Source organism: Filicampus tigris, chromosome 20 (genome assembly GCF_054856515.1).
Source record: "Filicampus tigris isolate MCC_2025a chromosome 20, RoL_Ftig_1.0, whole genome shotgun sequence".
NCBI classification, from domain to species: Eukaryota; Metazoa; Chordata; class Actinopteri; order Syngnathiformes; family Syngnathidae; genus Filicampus; species Filicampus tigris.
This window is the reverse complement of record NC_141236.1, coordinates 12450245-12464955: the sequence shown is the minus strand read 5'-3', so window position 1 is coordinate 12464955 and position 14711 is coordinate 12450245. Positions and strand designations below refer to the sequence as shown.

At 40.0% G+C, this 14711-nt stretch overlaps 1 protein-coding gene across 1 annotated transcript in view; it reads right to left on the bottom strand.

The window, feature by feature from the left end:
- The window catches only part of acss1 (acyl-CoA synthetase short chain family member 1), a 28612-nt gene that overhangs the window by 2327 nt on the left and 11574 nt on the right, over positions 1–14711 (bottom strand). The window contains exons 3-13 of the mRNA XM_086018507.1: positions 14346–14660; positions 13860–13956; positions 13379–13578; positions 10480–10655; positions 10264–10416; positions 9696–9843; positions 9058–9195; positions 7817–7909; positions 5271–5383; positions 4614–4740; positions 4411–4538 (exon numbers count right to left, since the gene is read on the bottom strand). Coding sequence (XP_085874633.1) covers positions 4411–4538; positions 4614–4740; positions 5271–5383; positions 7817–7909; positions 9058–9195; positions 9696–9843; positions 10264–10416; positions 10480–10655; positions 13379–13578; positions 13860–13956; positions 14346–14652 — 1680 coding nt within the window. The 5' untranslated portion in view covers positions 14653–14660. The remainder of the gene's footprint in view (positions 1–4410; positions 4539–4613; positions 4741–5270; positions 5384–7816; positions 7910–9057; positions 9196–9695; positions 9844–10263; positions 10417–10479; positions 10656–13378; positions 13579–13859; positions 13957–14345; positions 14661–14711) is intronic.

Here is a 14711-nt window from a genome sequence, read left to right as displayed (position 1 = left end):
CTTTTTTTTTTTTCAAAAAAAGAGCTAAGGGTATAGTAAGGCGTTTTTTTCCCCGACAAACTAGGTAAGGGTATAGCAAGGCGTTTTTCTTCCCGAAAAACTAGGTAAGGGTATAGCAAGGCGTTTTTTTTTTTTTTTTTTTTGTTTTTTTTTCGAAAAACGAGGTAAGGGTATACCCTTACCTTTTTTTCTAAAAAAGATACTTACTTTTTTTTTTTTCAAAAAAAGAGCTAAGGGTATAGTAAGGCGTTTTTTTTTCCCGAAAAACTAGGTAAGGGTATAGCAAGGCGTTTTTATTTTTTTTTTTTTTTTTCTAAAAACGAGGTAAGGGTATACCCTTACCTTTTTTTCTAAAAAAGATACTTACTTTTTTTTTTTTCAAAAAAAGAGCTAAGGGTATAGTAAGGCTTTTTTTTTCCCGAAAAACTAGGTAAGGGTATAGTAAGGTGTTTTTTAAAAAAAATAAGGTAAAGGTATAGCAAGGGTTTTTTTTATTTTATTATTTTTTTTTTTTCGAAAAACGAGGTAAGGGTATACCCTTACCTTTTTTTCTAAAAAAGATACTTACTTTTTTTTTTTTCAAAAAAAGAGCTAAGGGTATAGTAAGGCGTTTTTTTTCCCGAAAAACTAGGTAAGGGTATAGCAAGGCGTTTTTATTTTTATTTTTTTTTTTCTAAAAACGAGGTAAGGGTATACCCTTACCTTTTTTTCTAAAAAAGATACTTACTTTTTTTTTTTTCAAAAAAAGAGCTAAGGGTATAGTAAGGCTTTTTTTTTCCCGAAAAACTAGGTAAGGGTATAGTAAGGTGTTTTTTAAAAAAAATAAGGTAAAGGTATAGCAAGGGTTTTTTTTATTTTATTTTTTTTTTTTTTTCGAAAAACGAGGTAAGGGTATACCCTTACCTTTTTTTCTAAAAAAGATACTTACTTTTTTTTTTTTCAAAAAAAGAGCTAAGGGTATAGTAAGGCGTTTTTTTTCCCGAAAAACTAGGTAAGGGTATAGCAAGGCGTTTTTTTTTTTTTTTTTTTTTTTCTAAAAACGAGGTAAGGGTATACCCTTACCTTTTTTTCTAAAAAAGATACTTACTTTTTTTTTTTTCAAAAAAAGAGCTAAGGGTATAGTAAGGCTTTTTTTTTTCCCGAAAAACTAGGTAAGGGTATAGCAAGGCGTTTTTTTTTTTTTTTTTTTTTTCTAAAAACGAGGTAAGGGTATACCCTTACCTTTTTTTCTAAAAAAGATACTTACTTTTTTTTTTTTCAAAAAAAGAGCTAAGGGTATAGTAAGGCGTTTTTTTCCCCGAAAAACTAGGTAAGGGTATAGCAAAGCGTTTTTTTTTTTTCGAAAAACGAGGTAAGGGTATACCCTTACCTTTTTTTCTAAAAAAGATACTTTTTTTTTTTTAAAAAAAAGAGCTAAGGGTATAGTAAGGCGTTTTTTTCCCCGAAAAACTAGGTAAGGGTATAGCAAAGCGTTTTTTTTTTTTTTTTTTTTTTTCTAAAAACGAGGTAAGGGTATACCCTTACCTTTTTTTCTAAAAAAGATACTTACTTTTTTTTTTTCAAAAAAAGAGCTAAGGGTATAGTAAGGCGTTTTTTTCCCCGAAAAACTAGGTAAGGGTATAGCAAGGCGTTTTTCTTCCCGAAAAACTAGGTAAGGGTATAGCAAGGCGTTTTTTTTTTTTTTTTGTTTTGTTTTTTTTTCGAAAAACGAGGTAAGGGTATACCCTTACCTTTTTTTCTAAAAAAGATACTTACTTTTTTTTTTTCAAAAAAAGAGCTAAGGGTATATAGTAAGGCGTTTTTTTTCCCGAAAAACTAGGTAAGGGTATAGCAAGGCGTTTTTTTGGTTTTTTTTCGAAAAACGAGGTAAGGGTATACCCTTACCTTTTTTTCTAAAAAAGATACTTACTTTTTTTTTTTTCAAAAAAAGAGCTAAGGGTATAGTAAGGCGTTTTTTTCCCCGAAAAACTAGGTAAGGGTATAGCAAAGCGTTTTTTTTTTTTCGAAAAACGAGGTAAGGGTATACCCTTACCTTTTTTTCTAAAAAAGATACTTTTTTTTTTTTAAAAAAAAGAGCTAAGGGTATAGTAAGGCGTTTTTTTCCCCGAAAAATTAGGTAAGGGTATAGCAAAGCGTTTTTTTTTTTTTTTTTTTTTCCGAAAAACGAGGTAAGGGTATACCCTTACCTTTTTTTCTAAAAAAGATACTTACTTTTTTTTTTTCAAAAAAAGAGCTAAGGGTATAGTAAGGCGTTTTTTTTCCCGAAAAACTAGGTAAGGGTATAGCAAGGCGTTTTTTTTTTTTTTTTCGAAAAACGAGGTAAGGGTATACCCTTACCTTTTTTTCTAAAAAAGATACTTACTTTTTTTTTTTCCAAAAAAAGACCTAAGGGTATAGTAAGGCGTTTTTTTCCCCGAAAAACTAGGTAAGGGTATAGCAAAGCGTTTTTTTTTTTTTCGAAAAACGAGGTAAGGGTATACCCTTACCTTTTTTTCTAAAAAAGATACTTACTTTTTTTTTTTCAAAAAAAGAGCTAAGGGTATAGTAAGGCGTTTTTTTTCCCGAAAAACTAGGTAAGGGTATAGCAAGGCGTTTTTTTTTTTTTTTTTCGAAAAACGAGGTAAGGGTATACCCTTACCTTTTTTTCTAAAAAAGATACTTACTTTTTTTTTTTCCAAAAAAAGACCTAAGGGTATAGTAAGGCGTTTTTTTCCCCGAAAAACTAGGTAAGGGTATAGCAAAGCGTTTTTTTTTTTTTTTTTTTTTTCTAAAAACGAGGTAAGGGTATACCCTTACCTTTTTTTCTAAAAAAGATACTTACTTTTTTTTTTCAAAAAAAGAGCTAAGGGTATAGTAAGGCGTTTTTTTCCCCGAAAAACTAGGTAAGGGTATAGCAAGGCGTTTTTTTTTTTTTTTTTTTTTTTTTTTTCGAAAAACGAGGTAAGGGTATACCCTTACCTTTTTTTCTAAAAAAGATACTTACTTTTTTTTTTTCAAAAAAAGAGCTAAGGGTATAGTAAGGCGTTTTTTTTCCCGAAACACTAGGTAAGGGTATAGCAAAGCGTTTTTTTTTTTTTTTTTCGAAAAACGAGGTAAGGGTATACCCTTACCTTTTTTTCTAAAAAAGATACTTACTTTTTTTTTTTTTAAAAAAAGAGCTAAGGGTATAGTAAGGCGTTTTTTTCCCCGAAAAACTAGGTAAGGGTATAGCAAAGCGTTTTTTTTTTGTTTTTTTTTTTCTAAAAACGAGGTAAGGGTATACCCTTACCTTTTTTTCTAAAAAAGATACTTACTTTTTTTTTTTCAAAAAAAGAGCTAAGGGTATAGTAAGGCGTTTTTTTCCCCGAAAAACTAGGTAAGGGTATAGCAAGGCGTTTTTTTTTTTTTTTTTTTTTTTTTCGAAAAACGAGGTAAGGGTATACCCTTACCTTTTTTTCTAAAAAAGATACTTACTTTTTTTTTTTCAAAAAAAGAGCTAAGGGTATATAGTAAGGCGTTTTTTTTCCCGAAAAACTAGGTAAGGGTATAGCAAGGCGTTTTTTTTTTTTCGAAAAACGAGGTAAGGGTATACCCTTACCTTTTTTTCTAAAAGATACTTACTTTTTTTTTTTTCAAAAAAAGAGCTAAGGGTATAGTAAGGCTTTTTTTTTTCCCGAAAAACTAGGTAAGGGTATAGTAAGGTGTTTTTTAAAAAAAAATAAGGTAAAGGTATAGCAAGGGTTTTTTTTATTTTATTTTATTTTTTTTTTCGAAAAACGAGGTAAGGGTATACCCTTACCTTTTTTTCTAAAAAAGATACTTACTTTTTTTTTTTTTCAAAAAAAGAGCTAAGGGTATAGTAAGGCGTTTTTTTTCCCGAAGCACTAGGTAAGGGTATAGTAGGTGTTTTTTAAAAAAAAATAAGGTAAGGGTATAGCAAGGCGTTTTTTTTTTTTTTTCGAAAAACGAGGTAAGGGTATACCCTTACCTTTTTTCTAAAAAAGATACTTACTTTTTTTTTTCAAAAAAAGAGCTAAGGGTATAGTAAGGCGTTTTTTTCCCCGAAAAACTAGGTAAGGGTATAGTAAGGTGTTTTTAAAAAAAAAAAATAAGGTAAGGGTATAGCAAGGCGTTTTTTCTTTTTCCTTTTTTTTTTTAAAACACCTGGCTATAGATGGTCGTTTTTTTCCCCACAAAAAACGCCTGACTATACATGGTCGTTTTTTTCACAAAAAAATGCCTTACTATACACTGCCTTTTTTTTTCGAAATGCATTGCTTTACATCGTTTTCTTAAAAAAACGCCGTACCATACATGGTCTTTTTTTTCCTAACTTTTTCTAAAGCCTTACTATAAATGATTTTCTTTAAAACGCCTTAATATACAATGTGTTTTCTCAAACGCAATATACACACATAAACGATGTCTTACCACCACATCTTCGATCTCGGCTGTGCCAATCCTGTGTCCGCTGACGTTGATGACGTCGTCAAGGCGCCCGGTGATTTGGTAGTAGCCCTCCTTGGAGCGATGGGCGCCGTCCCCAGTGAAGAAGTAACCTGCGGCGACACATTGGACCCTCCACTAAAACTGCAGCACGTCCGCGGAGAAGCCACGCCAACGAGCACTGCTACCGGGGTATGCCTTGAAGTAGGTATCGATGAATCTCTGGTGGTCGTTGTGGATGCTGCGGGCCATGCCAGGCCAAGGCTGAGTGAGGCACAGCGCTCCTGAGGCATCATTCGAGGTCACCACTTGGCCCTGCAACCGGAAGAAACCGCCACTTTTAACCACAGGACATTATGGGGAAGCGGCTATCGTTTCTGAAAATGTGTCTGTTCTGCGCGCCACTCATTTGCGTTACAACCTCCATTCTGAGTTTCTCTCTGCCTTTGACACGATCAGCTAGGCTGGGGTAAAAACTGTGACGAGGTGGCCTCACTATCACAAGCAATTTTTTTGCCATTTGCGGCAGACCTTCATGCCTAATGCAGAATTTTTATTGGATGGTGCAGACAAACTGCAGTGTATAGCGAGAGAGATCAAGTGTTTCCAAGTGTGTGCTGCAGCAGATTTGTGGAAGGCTGTTTGGCACACACGCGCGCAACAGTAGGTGTGTGTGGGGGTGTGTGTCAGTGTTGAGTAAAATGGCTGGGAACGGCCTGGATTGAGGGTCAGATGAGGATTATAAAACAGTCACCAGCTGTGTCACTTTTGATACTCGCCCTGCCCCCCGCCGTCACACACACACACGCGCACGTAGGCTCGCACACACGCACGCACGCACGCACCTCGCCGTCCATGAGCGCCGGCTTAATGCCAAAGAAAGGTCTCATGGCCATCCCCGGGACAATCTCTGTGTGCGGCTCCGACGGCTTCGGAGCGATGCAGATGCCACCCGTCTCTGAAAAGACCACAAAAACAAACTGTTAGCAATTTAAAAAAAAAAAAAAACAGTTTTTACACTACCAGTCAATGAGATGAACATACCAAAAGTGGAAATGTCTACAATCAGGTCTTGTTTGATTTGACGTACGGATGCCATACAATTTGACAGATACGAGATACAATTTGGAAGATTTTTGTTGTTTTGTTGCTTCTTTTGCCACATTGATTTTTTTGACTAGCACCAGTTCTTGTCTTTGTTGTACAAGATCCATTCTTCTTTGAATTAAAAATAATTTTGTTAATACAATATGTTAATATTTAGTGCAATATTAAATCGTGCTATTTTCCTTATTAGAAATTAAGTTTCAAAATGTTGAGCTGCTTTTTAGGGAAAGATTACAAGCGTGGTCACAAAATCATTTTAACGCGTATGAAAAGGCACAACATTAAAACATAACATTGCTGCCTTGCCCATAAATTGATAATGGACGTAAAGTGATCAAAATCAAAGGGAAGTGACAAGATCAGACAAAAATCCCCAAACTTGAGAAGTTTGATTACAGTTAAACCAACACAGCTAAAATGTTCCCGAAAAGGGAAATAAGGTGGGCAAAAATGGCCAAAATAGCCTCACAGCGTTAAAAGGATTCACGGATAAAGAGACATTCTGCATTTGTTGTTGTTGCATTCCCCCCTAGTATTAAAAGTAAAAAGAACACAGAATAAGTCAGAAACAGTTCGCTTGGGTCGTGGTCGGATTGACGGTAAACATAATCCACAAGCATGATGGGTGTTTTAAAAAAAAAAAAAAAAAAAAATGATGTGGTAACGGTGCCAAAAGAGGAGGAGGGGACCTGCCGCAAACTAGGACACAACAGACGAGCAGCTCACAAAAGCCGCAACGGTCGTCGCGCTGCACCCGGCTGCTGCTGCAAAATAATCCGTATTTAAAAAATCCAGAAATAAACCGAATGTATTTTAGTATAAAGGACCTAAAATAACACTTATTCTATAAATAAATAAATATAAATTTCAAAAATCTACTCATGAATAAATTCCCTCAATAATAAAAACTGTTGAAATAATCTAAAAATAAAACAAATTAATAATACATAACATTAATAAAATATATATATATATATATAAATATATAAGTATACATATATGTGTTTTTTTTTTTAAATAACTCAAGTCACAACAACAAAAAATAAATATGAAATAAAAAAAATACTAGGCCAGCGTGCAGCTCCAATTGGTAAAGGGTGAGGGATGGAAATAAAACAAATGACTGAGTGAATAAATAAATGATCTAAAAATGAATGAATTCGATGAAGCGAAACGCAATCCGTCCAGGGCGGCCCCGGATGATCCGACGTGGCGGCCGAATGCCAGCGGCGGATCAAAACCAAAGATTCCATCCGAACAGGCTAACTTGCTCGCACATGAACCAAATGTCAAGCATGAATCGAGCCACTTAATCCTAATTGGAAACATTCGTGTGGGAAAACAACAACAACATGCCTTCCACCTGACTATTATAGCATCAATCTGTGTCCATAATTGCATCAGTCCTGAGCCCCTCATGCGCTCATGTCGGAATTATTGTCGATTCATTATCGCTATTGGCCATTTGGGTGGTAATTAAAAGCAATCCGCTCCATTTGGTAACTACTCAATCTCATTTAGGGACGCAGGATGAAACACACCGTGGGATGGTCAGATCAGATGTTCATTTTATTAGCAAAATCGGATTATTTTCAAATCATGTCATGACCGTATATCGCCTCATATGCTAATTTGTTTGCCTGCTCACTGCCGGTGTCGCACCGCTTCAACCACACACATTGGAAGTCACACTCCACAACTATAGGGGGCAGCATATTATTATCGGAAATCATGTTTTCCGTATCTTTTACCGCTGAAATGGATGAAAATGCCTTTAATCCGAATTAAGAATCAAACAGTTTGTGCATCATGATTAATTCACTGCGGCGCCTTACGGTTGTGTGCAATTTAGCCACCAGGTGGCAGTAAAACACAGTCATGTAGACGGACGAAGAAGAGTTTCACAAATACTCTAAGTGATTTACAAAACTGCAGTAATAGGATAGGATAGTAATGGGATCCTCTTTGCAGAGGATAAAGAATATAAATGATGACTCTGAGAACGCTCAATCTCATCTGAACATGGTAAAGGCCATAACAGCTCGGGAGCCCACAAACTGATAGTCAATATTGTTCTACATAATGTCAAAATTGCAGGGTTGCATTTGAAATCGAGAGGTGTTCCTCAAGGCTTGACATTAAGTCCACTCATGAAGAACGAATTGTATCTAGGTAATACGTCATCTGTCTTCATATGGAGCATTTATTAACCTGGGTAGAATTTTGTGGACCCTGTGTGCAGAAGCTAAAACTGGCTAGCGTGTTAGCATCCATTGTCACGTACCTGTTTGCCACCAGGTGTCCACCACAGGACAGCGTCCCTCTCCCACCACGCTGTGGTACCACTCCCACGCTTCCGTGTTGATGGGCTCACCCACTGCGCAGAGGACATAGTGATACATTCTGTGCACTGTTGTTGGGTTGGCGCGTGCGCGCGCGCGCGCGCGTGCTATAATTTACTACGGCATGCTAACAAAGCAGCCGAGCTTGACATTTGCGCTGCCTCAAGTATGAGGCCGGTGTGCTCCTGGAGGAAATTCCTCTGGCAAAGTTCCATTGCAGCACACAGGAAGCGAGCGCAGTAAACACACACATGCCAAATCACCTCTTCCGTGGCCTTGAGGCAGGATTACTGGACGGCTCTGGCACTGGCAATACATTTTATAGTGGCCAGGAGACTACCAGGTGGATTTATTAAGGGGATGGCCTACAATAATAGCTCGTTTTTTTTTTTTTTTTTATATTTAAAAATGTTTTTGAGCAGAAGTTTCTTTTAAGAAAGCCACCCAAAACTCCAGTTTTGTAGATGCCATATCACAGCCACCTGCTGTTAGATTTTTTTCTTGAGGTACCTATTTGAAGTGAGGTGTTTATTTTTCAAGCAATTAAGGCTTTTACTTCAAGCCATGTCTTCCCTACAAAGGGAAAAATCCACGCTAGTATCAGTCATCAACTACCAGTGACTCCTACAGTTTTTTTCACCGTAAAGCTCATGTTTGAGGTGTGGCGTTTATTAGCTAAGCGATTCATTGAGGCATAGCGCAGCACTTTTGCTTTCAACTTTAGCTTTCCAGAATCTTGACACGTGCTGGTATCAGTCATTAACCGGCTAGTAACACAACCAGTCTCACTGGTCAAAAGGAGGTGACTCTTTGAAGGGAGGCGTTTATTTGTTCAAGCGACAGCCGACGATTAATTGAGGAACGGCAGCACACAGAATTTGAGGTTCACAAGTGCCACGTCTGTTCTATAGGCACATGGTGGTAAGTTATTTATTAGTTAATGTGGTGTAGAACAATTCATTGCATTTAGTTTTTTTTTAACTCTGCAGTAAACTCCAGCTTTGCAGATGCCATGCCTGCTCCACCTCAACCATTGTTACACCACCAATTATTTTTTCTGCAGTTGTTCATTTGAGGTAAGGCGTTTATTTGTTCAAGTAAGCATGTGGCGTCAATTAGAGTGGAGCCAACTATTTGAGGTACACCATTCACATCAACACCGTCAAAGTGTTTTTGGTCATACCTGATCCGAGCGTCCTGAGACTGGAGCGGTCGTACTTGCGCACCCACTGTTCGCCGTACTTGAGCAGCAGGCGGATGGCCGTGGGGGCGCCGTAAAACTGGTTGATTTTCAGCCTCTCCACCATCTCCCAGTACCTTCCTGCCAAAACGACAACAAAATTCCCAGCAGAGTTTTGGACCATTTGCAGCTGTGTGACACGCAACACGAAAGGGCAAAGACATGTGAGCACACGGAAGCTCCTAATTTTAGCCCTTAGTCAAACTGTGAGTCAGACTTGAGGCTCAAGCATAAACAGTTTCACTTGAGCAACAGCCGTCATGAGGAGACCCACCAAAAAATATCAAGAAGCCATGGCTGAAAACGCACAGGAAATCCGTGTCAACTACCTAGCGGGACCATCATCTGTTTTCCCCAAAAGCGTTTACAATTTGAGATGTAGGATTTTTTTGTTCACGTGGCGCACAGAAGAACTTCCTCATCAAACAACATAGTGAACTTCAGCTTTACAGATGTCACATGCCGGTATCAGTAACCAAGCACTAGTTGGAGCACCTCTGAGGTGTCTATTTGAGGCGAGGCGACATTTGTTCAAGAACAAAGCACCTGGAAATGTGTTGCAGTGAAGCTGTCCTTCATACCTGGGTCGGGATAAATGGGTGTGCTCTCAAAAAGGACAGTGGTGCCCCCGTTGGCCAGGGGTCCGTACACGGCGTAACTGTGTCCTGTAATCCAACCGATGTCCGCCACGCAGCCAAACACGTCTCCGTCGTGGTAGTCGAAGACGTACTGTAGCGGGAGGCGCGCGCACACACAAGAGAGTACGAGGCTTACGACTGTGCCAACATGGCGTTCCACTTGGCTCAATACAAGAGCCGCTTAGTTTTACATCATACTCTATATAAATGACACAATTACAGTTGACAACTTTCTACAAGGACCGCTACTCAGTCCATGCACTTTGTAAATTAAGAGTATATTCTACCGCAGTGGTACTCAAATACGAATCTTAAAGTGCCCTAAATGTTTTTTGTGGTGTTTTCTGGTGTTTTTTCAATGGAAAACTGCTGGTGAGGAGATGTTCCACCTGGCTTGATACTAGGCTTCATAAATTCAATCAAAATGATTAACTATTCCAACATAAAATCTAGATAAAACAGATACTGTACATATTTAATGTTGTGCCAATTTAGTGTACCGATTATTTACCTTGTGCGTGAGCGAGGTATACAGCAGGTATCCAGCCTGCGTGTGGACCAGGCCTTTGGGCTTCCCAGTACTGCCCGACGTGTAGAGCAAGAACAGGACATCTTCGCTGTCCATGGCGGCCGGCTCGCAAATGACGTCCTCCAACATCATCTCCTAGAACATTCAGTTCATTTGAGTCCTAGCTTCATCACAGGGAGAGGTTTAAGGTCCTCGCACCTCCTCCATGGCTACGTCCTTGGGCGTCACGGTGACCGGCGCGTCCGTCCTCGTGGCGACAAACACCTGCCGCACTGTCGGGCAGCTGCGCGCCGCCTCGTCCACCGTGGCCTTCAGGCGGGTCACCTTGCCGCCTCTCACGCTCTCATTGACGGTGATCACCGTACTGGACTGGGCTGAAAGGCAAACAAATGCAGCTAAATTAAGCTAACAGATGTCATTTGCTCTGGTAAAAAACGTTTGATGTTCATTTTAACAAGACGTAGCTAACGACCACCCATGTCCCGTCTTGTGGAGATTTCTCTCACGGAATGCAAGTAGTATGTAGAATTTTCCTTGTGGTTGTTAAGTGGTTGAAGCTACTAAAGCACTGCCATCTCAAAAAGCATGTGCATGTTGAGGGAAATCTCATTTAGGTTAAGATCTCAGAGACTTTAGCTCAACTTCAACTCTGAACTGCGAGCCAGAGTTGCTCATCACTAGGCTCCTGTGCTGTCCTCAATCCGGCCAATCCTTCCTGATAGTCCTTTCATTAGCACAAAGAATAGAAAGATGTGCATAATGAGACCCGTGTCCCGCACTAAATAATCATCGGATGAGCAACTATTATGACTCCTGGTGAGATAGATCGTGCAAAAAGATGACAGTGTCGCAATTAAGACCAACTGATTAAAGCCCGGAGAGTCAATAATGCTTTGCTGTGGAGATTTATAGCACGATGAGAGAAACTACACACGCCTGAAAGGAATTCTGACCTGGATCAACCTCTGGACCCAGTGGAGGTGTGCGAGTGCGCGAGTGCGCGTATGCAGCGGGCCAAGCCCTCAGCTTTCTTATTGCCAACACATTGTCCCACATGCTTCGAAACAGGCCACCTGACAGACACTTGAAGGACACTCTCACCTCTGCATTGCTTTAGTTCTGATTGTGCAATATTTGGCATGAAAAACAAACTCTGAAAAACTGATTATGGAGGATTTTGCACTCACTGGAAATAAGCACAAAAGTATTGCATGTAATCAGTGGGTGTGATGTAATGCAGCATAAATACTTTGTTACTGTTGTTAAGTATATTTACTCGTAGGTTAGTCGATTTTGTGTGCAGCGAAGTGTTGTTTTTGTGTAACCAAAACAAGTATTTTATATACCGTAATTGACATGAACAGTTTTACTTTTTAGTTTATTTTAGAGTCTGTACTTTTTTTGCTCTTACATTACATAGACAAATTGAAAAAAATACTTCTACCTTTACCTTTACCGTTTATTTTTTACATCTGTACTTCCACTTCAGTACAAAGTATGAATACTTCTGCATTCACTAGTTGCTCTTTGCTCCACGCCACTTTAGGACACTTGAATTCCCTCGGCTGTGGCCACAATAAAGGATTATCTTATCTCCGCAGACTATCAAGGGAAGGAAATAGTGAGCTATTAAGTCTCTGAGGGGCCATTAAAGCTGCACAATTTCCAATAAAAAAAATTGTTTTTGTTCCATATTTGGCAAAGGGTGTAAAAACGCGGAAAAAGACGGCATCATCGGTTCAGTCGAAACGCTGAAAATAAAGATGTGTGTTGCGTAAGGCATGCAAGAGTACGTCTTAACCTTGATGTCAAACTCACACACAGAGCTGTTGTATTATGTCTATTGTACGAAAAAAAATACCTTGGGTTCTTTATCATTAATTTAAATCCATGTGATGATCGAATGGGGACACATGATGAAATCTTTGTAAAACTAAGCCCGCATTTTAGTTCTTCGTACTTGTAGACGGACCCTCTTCTCCAGGGAAGAACGAGGGAGTCCCCAGCGGGAGAGCGCTCCAGGAGGGGTGGGGGTGGTAGGCGGGGCAGGGGTGGTCATTGTGGAAGATAGTCCAACCCCTCTCAAGAGGACTGGTACCAAAGCCCAAGCGATGCGATTAGGCGAACCCGACTATATCTAGTCTGAAGTTCTCGACCGCGCACATCATGTTGATCATACTATAAAAATATGAGGGCTGAGTAGCAAGTCTTGTGGGACGCCACCAGCTGTCCATGGTAACAGCAATTTACTGTGACAGTTATGTAGAGTATAAATTTAAAACCTGTGGACGTAATTACGATTAATCGAAAAAAATATATATATATTTTGCATGAATGCAAATTTTTTTTTCTCGATTACTGTATTAACCAATTATTTTTCATCTATTTGGTATTGTTGAGTGATTGAAAGAACAACAACTAAAAACCCATTGAGCAATATCACGGGAGGGATTGACATACTTGTCAACCTTTTTGCAACGGATTCAGTTACTGGTTCGGTCGTTGTTTTTCAAAGCAGACGATTGCAAATGTCTTATTTGGATTAAACACAAAATGTAATCAATCTGCTTTCATGAAAGACTGCAAAAATCAGACAATAATGACTGTTGGGAGGCTGAAACAATAGGATTTGGACAATTTCGAGTTAAACAATTCGATGATTAAAATATGTGCCAATTATTTCATCAATCGATTAATTCTGACACCTCTAAAAAGAACCAACAATGTCCACGTGGTTCTATACTAAGTACAGCCATTTTTACATTATACTCTACTTAAATGTCACAGTTTTGCCATTGCAGCAGAAAATTGGTGGTGTGCCACAAGGCTTGCAACTTAGTTCATAGATTTTCTACAATACACAGGGATTGCCTTGCATTACATTAGAAAACTAACGGTGCTCCACAAAGATCGCTTTGTGGTGCACTCTGCATTGTCAATTACTTGGTGTTCCAATAGGAAAGCAAGATAAAATCGACGGCAGGAGTGAAACACGTATTTGGAAGTGGGAAGCTGTCGCAGTCTATCGTTAACACAGTCGTAAAGTCAGAATTACAGTATGTATGAAGAACATCTCCCAGCCGTGATGTCACCTCACCGTCTCGGATTCGCTCAGCGAGTGCCTCTGCGCTGAAGCCCGCAAACACCACGTTGTGCGCGGCACCCACGCGGGCGCAGGCCAGCATGGATGCCACGGCGAGCGGGCTCGGCGGCATGTAGATGGTGACGCAGTCGCCCTTCTCCACGCCGCGCCGCCTCAACAGGTTGCCCACGCGGCAGGTCATCTCCAGGAGCTGCCTGTTGAAAAACAGAAATACAGCATTCAGCCATTTTCTATAGTGCTTGTCATCCTCGGGATTGCGGGTGAGCTGGAGCCTCTCCCAGTTGACGAGAGGTGGGGTATATACCCGGGACTGGTCACAACCATTGATACATTGGAGTACTTTGCAATGAAAATGCAAACTCCACACAACTGAACCGAGATTTGAAGTGCGAACCTCAGAACAGGGGCAGACCATTCATCCGCCATGCTGCATGGGTGGAAAAACAAGGTGACCACAAAATTTCATCTGACTGACCTGTAGGTCACCTTGACTTCGGATCCGGGTTCATCCCTCTCCCAGATGAGGGCCACCTTCTCTGGGTTGCTGCGCGCATGGCGGTCCAGGCAATTCACTGCAGAAGTTTAGACAGTTTAAAAAAAAAAAAAAAAAAAATTTGTCAGAATCGTCCTGGGATGAAATCATAGTTGTATAGGTGCCAGAAGTTGGCCATGCAACACTGATGAGAACCAGCAGCTCTTATACAACTATTGTAAATAGGTCAGTTATTCACAGAAAAACATGCTGAAGTTTTACAGCCTCCCGAACGTTCGTTTTTCATTGCATTAATCTAAAAAAAAAAAAAAAAAAAAAAATCTGTTTTCTTTTTAATAAACATTGGTGAACTTAACTAACTTTTTAAAACACATCACTATCGACATTGATCGAGGGTTGCATAGCGTATGTGCGGAGGTGTGTTCACTGTCAGCAAGTGAAACTACCACTTTTAAAGTTGAAACTTACCGGAGACGTTGAGCTGTCCTCCCTCGAACCAGCTGACCTTGCCCCGCTCCAGGTCGCAGTCGAGAACGCCGCGGAACGGTCTGATCCAGTCGAGCCGGTGGCGCGCCACAGCCGCCCAGAAGCTCTCCTTGTGGGCGACGGAGAAGTCGTGGAGCCCCGCGCGGTCCCGCACGCCCTGGAAGCCCGCAGCCTCTGGCAGGAACGCCGACGCCGCGTGGCTCTTCCTCCTCCGGCCGGCCACCGCGCGCGGCAAGCGGCGGCTGAATGGCGACGTGGCCGCTTTGACACATCCGTGGGAGAGCCACATTTTGTGTTCTGCAGAACGGAAATAAACGCAGCCGATGTGGGAATGCGACAAGCAAGCAT